The following is a 16993-nucleotide window of genomic DNA, read 5'->3' as shown; positions in this document are numbered from 1 at the left end:
CACACTGCATCAAAATGACACGCTTGTTGAAATAGTCACCAAACAGGAGATACTGGGAACTTGTCTAGAAGCAGGGCTCTCCTACCTGGCGTTTCAGCCCTGCTTGCGGTGCTGGTGCGTTCTCCTCAAACTTGGCGAGGAGCTGAGTGGCCATGACCTTGACTTTGTTGTGGTTGGAGGAGTCCATTTTCTTCTCAGATAGGACGGCAGGGACGGAGGACCTGTCATCGCAGACGCCCCTGGAGGTCTCCTCCTGCGAGGAAAAAAAAAGTTAAAAAATAAGCATAAAATAAGGAATTCCGCCATGAGACACGCTGCCTTCAGCAGTCCTCACCTCCTCTGACTGGCTGGTTTTCCTTCTCTTCCCCAAACTATCAACATCCTTCTCTTTTTTGTCCTGTCGATGACACATTCGAGACACAACATATTTTTACAATGGCTACATAACAGTGTGCTGTTGTGCATAAACGCCAAAGGTAATGCAGATGAGCACTTTTCAGACACAGACCTTTGGATTCCTTTTCCTTGAAATGGCTATGCTTTGACCGAGTTTGCTGAGTAATGAGATGGGAGACTTGGTGCTGGCTATGAGTGCCGCCTTTTCCTCTGGACTCAAGTTGTGGTTATCTAGGTAAAAAAAATAAAATAAAATAAAAGAAATACAATAAAAAAGACAATAAGCCCAAAGACTGTGTCCCCGCATCTATGAAAAGACTGCAGTTAAAGACTGGGCTGCTGGATCAAAACTGCAATACCGCCGTCTTACCTCCGGGTGGCACTGTGTCCTTAAACATCTCATAGAACTGGCTGAGGTACATGACCATTGACAGCTTGTCAGGTTCCACCACAGACGACATCTCTTTGCCAGTCATGCACGGCGAGATGCCAAACTCCCTCTCGGCCACATCAAAGGCGAGCTGGTTGTTCTGCTCATAGTCTTTCTCATCCAGGGATTCAAAGTCACTGAGCAAGACGGAGGAGAAAAGATATAATTCATATAATTCAGATATAAAAAGTCTTAATCATTAAGGATAATGGCCTCCATAGTGGGGTCCTCACTGCACGTGCTCATGCAGTTAACGGCATCATTTACTGCACGTTTCCAGGCATAACTTGATGGCACCACATTAGCCATACAGTACTTTATGTTTGTTTTTCCTCTTCAAAATGGACTTTTCTGTGATTAATTGAAAATTTATAGTCCCATTTTAAAGACAATACCGGTATACATATAAAATTTCTTTACAATTAAAAGAATCAATTCATATTACTAAGTTTTTAAACTAACCGTTGCAGGAAGTCCAGAAAATAAGAAAATTGCATGTGTGCTGGAATAGATTAGCGGGAAATGACTTTAGATGCACTGTCCATCCTTCAAGAAAACCTTCCTGATATTTACGACATCTGTGTGACAACACAGATGAAGACTTCAGCAGGCTTCTGTGTATGTTTCTAAAAGCATTGCTGCAAATGTTGTCACGCAGCAGCCAAAAACCCCCCACCATTAACGCCGCCCATCAGCCGCATTTAAAAGCATTTGAACATTATGGGCAGCGTGGCTCCGCTTCCTCTCATCTATTGTTCACGTGTTTCCATGTGATGCACTTTTCCCGAGGTACTGCATCTTGTTACTCCCTCCCCCATCCGCCAAGGATGTGTGCTACTCATGCGTGCTCGTTAAAAGGTCAGGCTGAACACAACCTCTAATAGCATATGATGTTAATTGTCAAGTTGGCTCCAGAGGGCAATAATGAGACAATACGGATGAAGACTGGTGTTTGTGTATTTGCAGGGGTGTGTGTGCGTCAGGTTAAGTGGACCGTTTGTTCACGTGAGTGCAAATGGGAGGCTAAGCGAAGATGCGGGGAAAAATAAGAGACTCTGAGACTCATATTGCACTCAACAACATGAGCAGCAACAATGATGGAAAATGAAATCTCAAGTCTACTCACATGAGGTCCGGCCTGTATCGGTCAATGAGGGCGCACAGGGCCAGGCCGCTCTTCCAGGACATGGTGAGGTCCGTGACTCTGACATTCCGGTATCCCTCCGTTTGCCTCTGGCACCAGCTCAGCAGCTTACTGGATCGAGCGATGGATTCTGGAATTGCAGGCTTGACGTTACAAGGCTGAACTGCTTTCAACATGGAAAGAAATCTGCTTGAGAGCAGCGCAGCACGACTCCAGCCGAGTGGTCTAACGGCCTTGTTCAGGGAGGGTGGAACAGAAGGCCATTAAGTTTTATCGTCCGTGGCTTCAACATCCATGTTAGTAGCAACTGACGACCGACTGTAAGGGTTTACTGATGTAGGCAGGGGGAAGGATGCACATGGGAGGTTAGGAAACGATGCAGAACACAAAGGGAACATTTACTGTAAAGCACAGTGTATCGCACAGGCTTAAATAAGAGAAACAGTGATCCAGTTAGTAAACAAAAAATGACCTTGAGGGGCAAAGAGTTCCATCATTCCAACAACTCATTCACATGAGTACATGGCAAGTAAACCAACTGTTAGAACTAGCAGGATCCTCTGGAAGTTCAACAACATGCATTTGGACTCTGCGTTACCTTGGGACTGCTTGGCAAGCAGACAATTTTCTGGAGTGAAAATAGTTCATTGTTACATTTTAGGAGTAAAATCCCACTAATGTAGGCAAAATAAACATGACACAAACCATTCCTGGCCAGCTTGGGAGTCGAGGAGTTGATCACATTCTCAATTTCCATGCGGATTTCCCGGGACTCTCCCGTGTCATAGAGGTGTCTCACCTGCAATCAACACAATTTTACTTGACTTACATCAACAGGCCTGAATTAAAAAGGTGAAGCAAAATTTTGATTTGACTAAATTATTTCTGTAACTAAAATACAAAAAAACGTGTGATTCCATTCAAGTTTAAAGCAACAGAAGTACATTATTGCTGACATCATAGTTGCCTTTTACAGCCACAACAATACTTTAGCGCTTAGACAGCATCAACTTTGTCGCTTTTTACATCCAAAGATAAACTCTTCTCAGATTGTTTTACAAGCAGTTTGATTTTCAGCTGAAAAACAGAGCATCCCTGTCCAGCCTGACTGGACAATTTTGTGGGACCCACCTGGCTGGGTTTCAGGAAGTGAAGGCTAACATTGGGGTACCGGGTTATTGGATCCAAGCTGTACTGACTGAAGTTCTTGTTGACATTTTCTGGTGTCGTCTGGGGCAGGAGACGGTATATACTCTCCCTAACGGAAAGAGGAGTGAAGAAACTGTGTCTGAGAAAAACAAACTGGAAATTGTTAGCATTATTATCAAAAGGCCACATTCCATTCTGTTCCAAAAGGAGCACTTATCCTGTTAGAACAAGCAGAGGTGGGAATGATGTCTGAAATCACACACGGGCACATTTCCTAGTAAAACACTTGGAGATAAAAGCGTGTGTTTGAAGAGAGGGAATGTGTGTACGTGTGTTTGGAAAGCAGGGCGAGCTTCAGAGGGTACGTATCATTATTTCCACACCCTCACCTCTCAGCCAGCACCTCAAGAGGGGTTTTTCCCTGAGCCCAGCTCCTCACCATCCAGCCCGAGTCCATGGCTGCCAGGAAACCACGAGCGATACCGGTGCCCATGGGCCAGAACGGCTGCAGACAGACACACAAGCGGACCGACCGCATTCAACAACCAAATATGGCAAAGAGAAGAGAAAGAAGAGGCAGAACTGCCATGCCAGGAATTACTTCACAACATTAAAAACTTCAAAAATAAACTCGCCCACCTCCAACAGGCTGTCGCCGACCAACGCCACCAGGAGGTTGTGGCCCTGGCGCTGGCGCACCATGGCGGCGTTTTCAGAAGCGTACATACAGGTGAAGTCGAACATGGCCACATCCGGCTGCCCGTAGTGGTTGATGGCAAAGTCCAGCGTGGGCAGCTGGTGGTTGGTGGAGAAATCAGCAGCCTCACAGGCATAAGACAGCAGTGCGGCCTGGTCCACGTTAGCCCTGGACAGCAGCAGCTCAGTGTCTGCGTAGTCCTACCAGACAAAAGATGTGATGGGAATTAGAATTGGAGGCAATTCAGCATGCCTGTAATTGCGATGTCTTTATCTTTAATTAATGGGTAGAATTATTATTGTTATCGCTAATATAATATGCATATATATCATTCAGAAGGAAGAAAAGAGGTAGAAATTCTTAAGATGAGCAACAAATTTAGCTTACTTCACAAAACTATTGCCCAGTTTTGCAAGTTGACCTTTTTCACCACATTTTGTGAAGGGAACACCTGCCCTTTCAGAGGTTGATGGATAATTAGGGTCTATTTACAATCAAAGTTCTTTGAGTTCTGGTGTAAATGCTTTTCAAATGAGCCCTTGTTACCAAGAAATAAAAACAGAGGCAACAAGGCCACTATGAGTGTTTTCATTGGCTGGCAGCGAGAGGCACATTCTTCCATCTTCCACCTCTCCCGTTGTCCAGTGCCAACGCTGGTGCCAGTAATGTGGACGAGGGGAAAGGAAGGGCACAGTGTTGGAAGATGTAAAAGAGGACTGAACTCCTACTATACAAACTTGGTACCTTCCTGTGATCTGAGACAGTTGCTCTGTGATGTTCCAACCAAAAAACAGTGACTTATGTGTCAGACTGTGAAAATTGCCGAAAGAAAAGAGATGGAGGAAGATGTTTTTTGTTTTTTTAGAAAAAGCTTTCCGGTTTCCTGTGGAAAGTGGTCGGGGACAGGAAATTACCGTGAGGACACAAACGCAAAGGCTCGAGTCATCAGTCTGTTCGTGAAACATTTGGCTTAGTTAGTCCATTAGGGAAGCAAAAAAAGAGGGAAAGATAAATACAAATACGCTTAAAAAGCCTGATTTCTCTTCTGCGCATAAACTTTAAACTTAATCTGCATCAGAAAGACAAAGTAAATTAGACATTTCTCTGATCACTCACATGCAGGATGACTCCCTTCTCCAGCAGGCTCTGCTTCTTTGCGGTCATGACAAAGTAGTGCGTGTCGTCCTTGTAGTAGACGATGTTTTCCAGGTCAATTCCTGAAGAAAAGGTATGAGAGACGTGCGTCATTTGCCACGCACGGACAGAGTTTAGCGGTCGTCTCGTCATTAGAGGGACAATTGGAGCACATAACCGGAGGCCGGGGGACATCATGACATTAGCGGTACGCTGTGCCGGACTTGGCATGGGACCCACCGTGAGGCATTTTAATTGGATCTGTAATCTGAGGACATTTAACTAACGCAAATGTAGAGACTGAGTATTTGCAGATATTACAGACTTGGCTGCCCCAGACCTGTCGCTTCTCTGAGGTCTTGAAAGAATTTCTGGTTGAAGATGAATGCCACCCCGCTGATCTCCTCAACCTTGGCCTCCGCCGTCGTGTTCCTGTTGATGAAGTTGGCAGTGATGGCGATGGCCAGCTTTCCTCGGAACTCCTTGCGCCGAAAACCTGCAAAGGTCGACAGTGAAAGGATTAGGAAATGGACTTGGTGGCCAGGAATCAGCACGAATAAATAAACATCGAGACAAGGCCGTGAAACAAGGCTCGTGGCTCTTTTGACAACATACTAAATCCGAAAATTGCATATTGTGTGCTAAAAATGCAACCAGATGTTCTGCGTCATGACAGCAGAACAGCTTTCCAGTGTTTCGATCTGCGTGACTGGTTATCCCATAGGGAGGCCTCTGCTTCCCCTCATTGATGGAGTACTCGCCACTTCAGAGAGGGGTCATGGTGCTCCGTCAGGTGGGGGTTTCCTTTTTCCAGCATTCATACAGGAAAACAGACGGCCAATTCAACGCTTCCTATTCTACTCTATGCTGTCAAAATGTAAAGCTGCACGCAGTCCACCGATGTGCACAACTGTTTTCATACACGACAGTTGGCTGCAGCTGCACACAGTTAGGTCATCACCCTCGTGGTTCTGCATTTGCTCGGGACAAGAAAAGGCTGTCTACATCACAGTGTTGCAGAGTATGCCCAGCGAGCACATATTCACTTGCCTGGGAGCGTGTTTCTCCTTCCATCTGCTCCAATGATGACATCAAACTCCAGCTCATTGACAGGGTGTGTCCTGGGGTGGACCTCAGCTCTCCAACCAATTTCTGCAAGATGTTTGGCGTATGTAATCAGACAGAAATGCACAAGAAGAGCCAGCAGACGGCCTCTGGCAGGCGGTTCTGGGGCGAGACGTGTGCTGGCTTTCTCTTCGTCGTGCCTCCAGATGCTCACTTACTTTCAGTCTCTTGATCTTCTGGGGGTTCAACAAGACCCTTGAACTCGACATTGACATGGATCTCAATGCCCAGCAGGAGAGCCATTTTGAGCAGCATCAGTTGGAGCTGACGAATACCTGCGACACGAGAAAAGCAGAAAAGAGATGACTCAGCCAATTGGGGTGGTGCAAGTGAAGCAGAGCAACTTCTCCCGAAGGTGCACTTACTGATATGATCAATAGCACCCGCACAGAACTTTCCATAGAACTTCTTGGCACCGAGGCCCCTGAGGTCCTGGATTGCAAAGGGCCAGAGATGCAGCACGTTGTTCCGTGAGAAGGCATCTCTCTTCTCCAGCAGAACCACCTTGGCCCCAAGGAGAGCCAGTTCGATGGCTGTGCGCAGGCCGCATGGTCCAGCGCCGATAATTAGACACTGGACACAGAGAGATGCAGATGGTACAGACCCACTGTAAGCAGTGTGATACAGAAATCTTAACCTTATCACACAGGCTACATTATTGCTTATATCTACATCCTTGTTCTGTGCACATGGGTCAGATCAACCTTACCTTCGAGTTGGCACAGGCACGGCCCTTCTTGTACTCCTTCTGGCATGCCCTCTTGTCTAACTTTGCCCAGAGCGCTTTGGCCTTCCAGTAGTTAAGCTTGGACTTGAGCTTATGGTAGAAGATCCTGGATTCAGTGGGCTTGACGTCCAGGTGGTCGCACAGTTCCTGGAAGGCCTTGAGGGTGCCCTTGCAGGTGCTCGCCTGGACGAAGTTGTCAAACAGGACGTGGGAGTGGTTCGCTCCATCTCGTCCAGTTGCACCCGAGCTTCGATCCCCCATTGTCCGAGCTGTCAGGGCCCTTCACACCCCCCCCTCCTGCCCCAGGCAGGGGTCTCTGGGTCCAGGACCAGCCCAAAAACACAAACCGTCAGGTAGGAAAGGGGGTCGGCTCTAACTTCCAGCTTCAGAGATCTTCATTCTGTCAGCAAGAGAAGAACAAACTACACTGAGACATCTCAACTACTGCTTTTCACCTTTAATCAAGACAAGCCAAGTGATTTAACAGATGCCTCATCAGGCATGCAATCGACGCAGCTAGTAAACAAAACCGCCCAGACATTTCACCATACTCTGCAGGTAAATAACCTCAAACAACCTTTTTTCCTTCCTAAGAACTAACCTGTTGAACCTAGAAAGGAACTCTCATCACAGCGGACCAAACATGCCTGGGGCAAAAGTGATTCTAGAAACAAGAAAACTGTTACACCTCCATAAACACAGCTTGATAACAGGTCTTTCACGAGTCAGAACCATAGATCTGATCCACCTTCCAAGCTGCCCGATTGGTTAGAAACTTAGGTAACCAGTAAATAGATTTTGTCCACCTGCTGTGTCGGCAGTTTTACGGCGCTGACCTTTTATACCCTCATCTATGCTGTTTGAGCTCTGACTCAAATTAAGAATTTCACAGAGTCCAGAACAGGAGTACAGTACAATACAGACAATCCAGTCCTTTGGGCAAAGATGGAGGAACCTGATTGACTTGACATGAGTTTAGCAACTGCTTTGTAAACAGTTTAAATGTTTTACAAAAATGACTTGGAACAAGGCGTGCAGGAAGCAACCCAGTCATATATCTATTTTATAATTATTTCGGCGTTTAAAGAAGAAAATGTTCTCCATTGTTAAGGGACTCTCTCAAGACATTACCGATAGGCGATAAGACAACTTGTGCTGACTCAGCGTGATGTAAGTGAGATTTAAAAAAAATGCAATGGAATCTTTACTGCAGCTATAAAACAAGCACAAGATATGATCTTTACGACTAAAGAGGTTATAAACCAAAGCTGCAGATATTACCAATGTCAAAGAAGCAACTCATCTAAAGCATGTACCAACAGATTGAGTCCAACGCTAAAGATATGACAGCATCAATCAAACAAAAATATACATTTCATGAGTGATTACCGGTAGTTGTTTTTAGTATTTATCACAACACTCACTCACTGCGTTTGTCTACAGATGTGTGCTACAGGAGAGGTGGAGGATGTTAGATTCATTCCTAAAGTCCAAAAGACAAAAAATGTCTAAATAAAAATGTCTCAGTCAAGTTGTCAAGTCATGCTTCAGCCCTGTTAAGGGCCTTAGAGGTGACTCAGAGAGCCAGCTCAGAAATATATAACAAACACCAGTTTGGACAGGAGGACGATGACACATCTTTTATCCACAGTAGAGGAACACATAAACATCTCAGTTAATTATGACAAAACTATTATGGGAGGCAGAATCCCAGGAGCTGTTGTCTTTCTTTTCAGCATCACATCCACGAGCAACAGAAAGTGTCCAAAGAAATGCCAATAAACTGGTTTGAAAAGTTCCAAATTACATAAATATCAGCAAGATATTGAAATAACTAAGACTTTGGTGCAGCCCCCAAAGCATTTCTCTAGACAGTTGGTAGTCTGATGTCAGCCAATGCGTTTTAATCAACCTCACAACACAGTCTGGAGATTCTTCCTGGGATTCCGTGGGATTCACCTACTCCACTGATGTTTTTCAACTTGAAATAACAGCAGACAAAGAGCTCACACTTCATCAGCACGCAGACTGTTTTACAAAGTGCCTCAAACACAACCATGTGGAAAAGGAAGACATCAACTGGAGCAGGTGGGTAGTAAATCATTTTCAAATGAATTCAAACCTTTTTTGTGACGGTCTCTGTTTTCTCTGTGCACAGCAGACACAGAGTGATCGTCTCAGACAGCTTATTTGATTGTAAATAGAAATAAAACTTGTTGGGTATGGCAACACATCAATCGCTGGTCATGAAAGGCGAGAAGCTAACCTTTAAGACGCACATGTGAGAAGGGCCTTCAAAGGGAATCTGGCTCCAATAGGGACCGTAATCACAGTGAGCGTGTGAAGACAGAAGAGCTCACGCAGGCCGGCCGTGACATTCAACACTCTGACCAGACTTAATGGCAACAATTAATCATTGCCCTTAATTGGCATTATCTTGTCTTCAGGCCCGAGGTTTGTTTGGGCTGTATTTGGAAACTGGAATTTCAAAATTATCCTGTAAAGGTTAGGGTTAAAAACACTTAAATTCTGTTTGTCCATAGGCTTCCTTGGAAATGACATTGTCCAACATTATAAGATACATGGAGTAGAACTTGGGACAATATAAATATCTTAATCCTAAAGGAAAAAACAGTTAATACTACTATTTAGTTGCTCAAGAAAACAGTGAGAAATAATGAATTTTGAATTATAGTAATTATTATTAAAAATCTTGACCTTTACTTATCCAGTTGATAAACATATTTAGATGCTGACATATGTGCAAATCGGGGTCACAGTGTGAATTTCACACCAGACTGAAGATTTACCGTCATCTGGAAAATCTGCAGGATTTCACACAGATCACACAAGTATTACAGGTATGCACCTCCTCCAGCACGTACATGTATGCTGCTTTTACATCTGCCTGCATTACATCATCCTCTAAAAATAGATCCTATGGTTAAGCCGCTTGGCTACGGTCGGCAGCCCTGCTTCTGTCACAATAAATGTAACTATCGATATGAACACAAATCAACTTTAAAAAAAAAAAAAAATCATAAGTCATTTTGAGAAGTATTTTACACACACCAATGTGTTCTTGGGTCATTTCCATTCCAGGAACATAACAACAAACAGGGAATCTAGAAAACGCAACAAGGAGGAAGTCACTTTATAAATAGATGCCTTAGAAGTGACCCTTCATGTTTACCACAGGTATTACTGCCCTGATTGACGTCAGATACATAACCCTGATATTAAACAGCCATGATTTAATGATGCCAAAAGGTCAAACACTCTGGATGCTCCATTTTAGGGGGCCTTGGCTGGATCTTTTGAGTGCTAGTTCTGCACTGAGAAAATCTTTATCCTCTTCATTCTACCCGTTTGCTCTCTTTGTAAGAGGTAACACTGGTGATCATTTTGTCCGGCAGTCACAGGAAATGACTGTGTTTACTGACTGAGGTGCTAATTAGAGAGAAAAGCAAGTGGGGTCTATTCAGGGGTGCCCCCTGACCCCCTGGCTGCATATGTATCTATCAGCTAAACTCTGCATGGGAACAGAATGAAGGCGTCAGATATAATGTGCTCAATAGCAAGAAAGATTTTCAACTATAACATCTCTGGGTAGAGTCAGAGTCATGTAGATGATAAAGTAAGCTAAAAAATAAGTAAGTACCCATTTGGCCAGATTAAAAACCTCTTGAGTTTTCCTTCAAGATCCTAAACCGCTGTCCCCACCTTCCCACTGCTAATGCATTAGCTGAAAGCACCGTGTCAGCTGTGTTTTTATAGTTCTATGATGAATGGGTGTTACTTTTAATCAAGATAAATCACTTGCAGTAACCTGAAATGTGTCAGCACTATGACAATGCTTTTGAAAACCCTTGAATTTTAGGATAATCATTGTTCAAGAAAGTAAAGGATTTGCACAAATGACCCCCCCCACCCACCCAATTTAACATAATTTGACATGTATGATGTGCAAAAGTCTTGAACACACACACACAAGTACAGTAATAGCGTGTCTCTCATTTAGTACCCCGTGTTTACCTGCTGCCTATTAAAGAAAATCAAATTCATCTTTGGGTGTGGCTAATTCTATGGTACATGATCTAGACTTGAATGTCTGTTCAAAGTGATTCAGCAGTAATGTAATTATCTGAAATCACAGTAATAAATGGCTCATCAAACCAACCCCCCCCCCTCCCAAAAAAAACATATCATTTAAGTGCAGCTGTGAGACACTTTAGTAGAGTTTAAGTGAACAAAAGTAAACAACAGGCCCAGTTGTGTTCTTTGATACTCGATCCGGTGCAGATCCATTTATCATGTACCCTGAGGAAAGCACCAGTTCCACTCCTCCTTAACAAAAGGAGTACAGACAGTCGTGAGTCTTTCCACATCAGGAGACAAATGTGTCCGATCTCCCAGCCTGGACACAAATACTCCTGATTGAAACTGCCCACTTTTAGCAGGTGTCTGCAAAATTCCCTCCATCTCCAGCAGCTTTTGGGATGGTGGAGCTGTGGCCTCTGAGATGGGCTCCAATTGAAGCTTAGCACAATGAGGAAAAACACGTTCACACAGAGTCATCAGATCGGGTTCTGTGGCCTCCGAGGACTCGCTGAACTATTATTTAGAGAACATGAGCAGCGACGTCCAAACGGAACTCCATCGCGTTTCCAGAAAAGCATTCCAGCGACGACCTTTAGGAGTAATCTCTCTTTTGCTTCCACGAGTATTCAATGCCCCAGCCTTCACATTCAACAATAGTTTTTCTTCTAAGTCAACCGGCAAATGTGCACGAGGGAATAAATTCAGAGAAAGCAAAACAATCTGTTTATCTGCCAAAACTTTTTTTCCTCCAAGATATAAAAGGAAACAGAATCAAAAACTACCTCTTGAAATTATATCCTTTAAAATGAGCTGAACAGACTATGGGGGAGTTAAAGACTGCTGGGCTGGACCTCACCGAGGAGACATGCATGCACTCATCTGGAGAAGCTTTATGAATCAGGAGAAATCTTTTGTTTTATTCAAAGTGTGACCAAATGGATGTTTAGCATCTTTTGCAGGTATATGATGTGCTCAGTCCATCCATATATTAATTCATGGGAGATTCATAGATACTAACCTGGGTCAAAGCTAAAGCTCCACAAATTCCCAGCTTACCGCAATATCATTAAGGTGTGCAATCACTGGGCTTTAACATAGGTGAGATATTCTCAGCCTCACCTTCACAACTCCACAGGTATTTTATTTGACTCATGTCTGTTTTCTTGAATTCTGAGCAAAAACCTGTTTAAAAGGCTAATTTTACAAATCTTTAGGCGTGTGCTGGGCCATAACATGAATTAAAGAATTGCCCAGACAATGTAAGTGACGTGTGGCTGAGCTGTTTGAACAATCACGTGAGCAGCGGCTCTAAAAGAGCCACATTACCTGTATCATGCACGCAGACTTTTGACTTTGGCGTCAGACAGGCCTTGAAAAACTAGGAAGCAACCATATTCTTCTGGAAAGTTTCTGACTGATCAATCAAGAGCTTTCTTTTAACCCTCAGAACCACATATTAGGGAAATAAGATAATGTGCCAATATCCAAAAAGCTGAAACTGATTTTTTATTTTTTTTTGCCTTTAGTGTAGTACGTTTTTGCGTTGAGTGCAGGATGGTGGTCACATGACATAAGTTTTCCATTTTAATTGGACAGAGCTCCAAATTGAGTACAACATTTTCTCAGGAAGAAGAAAATGCTCTGAAATGGAAATGTTATGGCTCCCCCCCAGGGTTGTGCCTGTTTTGCTGCCAAAGTAAAACTAAAACGTGCCTGAGAAAAAGCAGAGACCTTTAGAACGCATCGGAAGCCATGATATAGGTCTGAGTTCAGTGGCCTGCTTTTGAGTTTTTCCAACCTTGTTCGTGACATCTCTTGCTTCAAAGAGCCCACAATGGTCGAGCAAATTTTTAAAAATGGAACCCTTCTCAGACAGTTCAAACACTGATGGATGACACAGGCTTGTGCATTTGAAGCTCACATTAATGCTGGCTTGGGTGCGAGTTTGAGCTCATGCCCCAAAACCTTGTTCACAGAAGTCAAACATGGATAATTAGAGCTGACTGCCAGAACCTGCAAAACCGATTGATTCAGGATGTTTCAATTCCTATCATGAACGCCAACTCTCACCACCTTCACGCCTTTCAAGACACTAAAAAAACCAGTGGACCGAGGACTTAAGAAGACCATGGCACAGCATGGCAAATGAAAGCGCCTGTCATAAAAACCCTCAATGATATCAACATTTGGTTATCCCTGTGGCTCATTTGCAAGTTCAGAAACCACCGTATCAGAGGAGTCACATCCTTAGATTCACCGTGAAGAAAGCTGCAGGAGGACCAGCGGGCAGCCGTGACGATCGTTGTGTAATGGCGACGAGGACAGGCTGCAAGACCTGTTCCACTGTTCTGGTACTTGAATAGAATAAGACAAATCATCAAAAGGCTCAGAATCTCTATTCTGTTGTCTCTACCAAAAACACAAACGTCTCAAACTTCCGTGTGTGTCAGAATGACAGACAGGACTATAAACAACTGGGCAAAGACTAAGATTTAAAAGAAAAACAACATGACGTTCAGGGTGGAGCATGCGGCAAACTTATTCTGACTGTTTCTCTTGTCAAGCTTGAGAGAATGTGGTACAACTTTAACGATCACTTAGCCATCGATTTTTTTTTTTGTTGACATGCAGCTGAATCCAACGACCAAAAGCGGATGGGACGCCACAAAACAGAAGCAATGTCCTGACGGTCACACTGGGGACGTCCAGGAAACTCTTGCCAGGGTTGAATGACCTGTGAAGGAGCTGCTGAACTCACAAAACTATGACCTAAAGACTGGATGCTTTGAAGCTTAGGTTAAACAGAAGGGTGCCAAGGGTGATGCGATAGGGTGAGGGGCGTATCTGCATACAACAGTTCTGGTGCAGGGCGTAACTAGAGCTGTAACACACTCTAGAATCTTTGGTCATCAATGTTGGTCATCACGATAACAGCAAGTTGTTCCTTTATTTTCATAAACATTAAATGTATCATTTGAATGAATGTGAGCTATCAATAATGCAAAATCAAAGATGGCCCTGATTGGAGATTTGACGGTGACCCACAGATCCAGGGCATGTCCTCACACCTGCTGGATGAAATAACCACTCTCCAAAGCTGAATATTCTGCAGATTTGGACTTGTGGCAGTCTGCCAGAGCACATTCGTGCAGTTAAGAACTAGGTTACCTTCTCAGCCGACTACTCCAGCGCAGGCCTGGATGTAAAGTGAGGACAGCAGGGTGAAAGTACATGAATATCTGAGACAAGCCTTTACATCCGTGGCATCAGGGGCAACCGGTGAGTGCACATTTCTGAAAAGTATCACCTTTCATTCTGGCAGCAAAAAAACCCAATTAGTACAGTTAAATTGCCATTAAACTTCCTGTTTTTTTGCATACCGAAGCAATAATTTACAGTGCCTCATCAGCAAACTAAGGTCAGCTAATAATGATTAAAGATTTTTCATCTAATCCGAGTGTGTTCTGTGTCATCACTGTTGTGCTACTACAATTACTAAAAAAAAAAATCATGCAAATACCAAAGGAAAAATGAGGCCAACATGACCATATTGACACCTGAGAAGGCAGGAAGGGTAGTGGGTTTCTTCCATGCCACACGTTGCCCAGTTATATTCAACCTTAGCATGCCGAGAGCTTCACACGCACAAAACAGGAAGCTGAAATTCCTTCCAATTCACTCGCTGATCCCCATTACATATTACAAGGTGCAGCCAGTGGACAACTCGAGCATTTGTCAGGGATCAAACCAAGTTTGGCTGTTGAATAAATGCAGAAAACTGAGAGAGTGGGCAGGATTAACTGGGAGGATACAACACAACAGACAGAATTTCATTGGAGGCACATTCTGTGTGCTTCACAAAGTCCCTTTATAGATCATCCACAAGCAGACTTGCATTTCTGCCCTCAAGTTATTACGCAGATCAATTGGAATCATGTTAGCATCGATCTAGTCAATTATTGGGTAACTGAAACTGTAACAGCACTGAAAATGCATGGAAGTACTTCCTGTAAAAGCAGCAGCGGAGACGTTGCAGGAGACCGCTCGAGCCTGCAGCAGAAATTCTCGTCTCATCTCCTGTTTGCAAAAGTCACCCGGGAACGTGCCGCAGCATGTCTTGGAAAGATGGGAGCAAGGAACGGAGAACAGTAAAGAAGCAGAGGTTCTTGCATGGGACGCAAGCCACCCACAGGAGCGTTTGGCCTGCAAATACTTGCAGGTCATTGTCAATGGGGTGAAAGAACCCACACAGATGGATCACAGAGCATGATCTGTTCTTTCAAAGAACATTATTAGCAGATTGTTTCTCCACCAAGCCTGCCAGAAAAGAATTTGTCTTTTGACTACAGATAATAGGGCCCCAGAAGCTCCAACACACACAACCAGAGAATGACTGTGAAATATGATGTTGTCTCTGGAGAGACGGAGGGAAAGAGGCTGAACTGAGAAGAAGGCCGAGCAGCTGTCAGAAACGTCCCGCAGCCCGAGAGGTTGAGCGGTACGAGCTGTCCAGCTGGCTCCAAAAAAAAAAATTTAAAAAAGGCAAGCGGCGAGGTGACGTTAGAGAAATGAGCTGTCAATCATACGTGAGCAAGCGCGAACATGTCGATAGATCCAATTTTCCTTCAAGGTTAAGAACTACAAGCCCACTATGATTCCAGGTAAATTACTTGAGCGGAATTCCTTAAAAGTAGAACATTTTAGCTAGATTTCACTTACAGACCTAGCAAGATGTCATTTTGCATAATGTAACAATCAGCTAGTCATAAAAGCAAACTGATTAGAGGTAATTAAGTCCCTCAACTAAGTTCCAGTGAAAAGGAATAGGAAGGAAGTGTCACATGATAAACTCTTACCTTTATAAAAATAAAATAAAAAAAAAAAACAAAGAAACAAAACTTTGAATAGGAACGTGCGATTGGATCACTCCGCTACAGCGTTCAAGGGTCAGCAGCCATCTAGTAAAATGTAAACAGGCTTACTGGCCTGACCTCAGGAATGCGTTTGTCATACTGGCCTATTTCAGACCTGTAACGTAGAAGCCGTAAATCCTTAATCCTAGTCTATGAGAAATCTCCACAGCGAACGGACACGGACCATGCCGAGTGCTCCTGTACACAATTCCCACCCGGGGCTTTGTATCATATCCCCACTCACATTCAGACTGAAAGCTTCAAACAGGATCCATTTATTTGTGATATCTCAATGTTATTGTTCTAAAGTTATATATACAATGCATTTAGTCACCAACGTTCTGCTACAGTGACAGAAATTGAACGCAAAAGTGACAGACTATTTCAAGGTTCTATTTTCTTTGTTGTAATCCTTTCTTTGTTGTCATCGAATGTGGTGCTTTGATGGCCTGAGATCTTACACACCAGCAGTAGGCCAGACAACAATTTATGCATGTATATAGCAACATTAACTGCACCATCGGCATCACATCTGATCACAACAGTGAAACAGTTTGCTTTGCTTTTTTAAGAGTCGACCTGCTTTAAAAGGAATCATATAAGGCTCAGCCATTGCAGCTTCGCTAAAGTCACAGGATAATTGTCCTTAAAACCAACCCACCAATTGTCTTGCACTCACTTGAACATGTCATTAGCGTGAAGTAAATTCTCTATTTTAGCACACACGTGCACTTGTGATGAGTCAAGCAATGCAGCAGATCTGGTGGCTGGGACACACATCATTAAACACCACAACGCGCACTACTATCACAGGACTTCCATAGGACTCTAAATAAAGATGGTTCCATCCAGACTCTGAGTCAGCTCTGCTAGTTAACTGAGGGATGCATTTGACAGGACTGGTAATGTCTTTAAAAGGTCAAAAACACCTCTAGGTACGCACACTTTAACAGTGGTTTGGCTAAATGACATGGGTTTTTCTCCATGAAAGAATGGGTTGGACATAAATATTGGACCACCTACAACATATGGACCATGGTTGTGCATTATGAACTAGCAGAGAACTATTTATGAGCCATTCATTTGGTTCGAAGATATTCTGGCTCATCTCCAAACAGGCACTCCGTTTATATATCTGATGCTCCAGTAAGGACTTTCTTTTGCTGACTCAGCCACT

The 16993-nt window shown here is 43.7% G+C and overlaps 1 protein-coding gene across 7 annotated transcripts in view; it reads right to left on the bottom strand.

The window, feature by feature from the left end:
• mical3a (microtubule associated monooxygenase, calponin and LIM domain containing 3a) overlaps positions 1 to 16993 on the bottom strand; it is a 63593-nt gene that overhangs the window by 27043 nt on the left and 19557 nt on the right. For all 7 annotated transcript variants that reach the window (XM_029842308.1, XM_029842309.1, XM_029842311.1 and 4 more), the window contains 16 exons: positions 6785 to 7202; positions 6441 to 6648; positions 6234 to 6350; positions 6001 to 6102; positions 5291 to 5446; positions 4933 to 5033; positions 3759 to 4016; positions 3509 to 3624; positions 3102 to 3228; positions 2676 to 2769; positions 2569 to 2598; positions 1953 to 2100; positions 767 to 963; positions 509 to 627; positions 335 to 397; positions 86 to 253 (listed from right to left, as the gene is read on the bottom strand). In XM_029842308.1, the coding sequence (XP_029698168.1) occupies positions 86 to 253; positions 335 to 397; positions 509 to 627; positions 767 to 963; positions 1953 to 2100; positions 2569 to 2598; positions 2676 to 2769; positions 3102 to 3228; positions 3509 to 3624; positions 3759 to 4016; positions 4933 to 5033; positions 5291 to 5446; positions 6001 to 6102; positions 6234 to 6350; positions 6441 to 6648; positions 6785 to 7063 (2283 nt within the window). In that variant the 5' untranslated portion in view covers positions 7064 to 7202. The remainder of the gene's footprint in view (positions 1 to 85; positions 254 to 334; positions 398 to 508; positions 628 to 766; positions 964 to 1952; positions 2101 to 2568; positions 2599 to 2675; positions 2770 to 3101; positions 3229 to 3508; positions 3625 to 3758; positions 4017 to 4932; positions 5034 to 5290; positions 5447 to 6000; positions 6103 to 6233; positions 6351 to 6440; positions 6649 to 6784; positions 7203 to 16993) is intronic.

The sequence above is a fragment of the Takifugu rubripes genome, chromosome 9 (genome assembly GCF_901000725.2).
Source record: "Takifugu rubripes chromosome 9, fTakRub1.2, whole genome shotgun sequence".
NCBI lineage: Eukaryota > Metazoa > Chordata > Actinopteri > Tetraodontiformes > Tetraodontidae > Takifugu > Takifugu rubripes.
The sequence above is the reverse complement of the archived record's forward strand: the minus strand, read 5'-3'. Positions and strand labels throughout refer to the sequence as shown.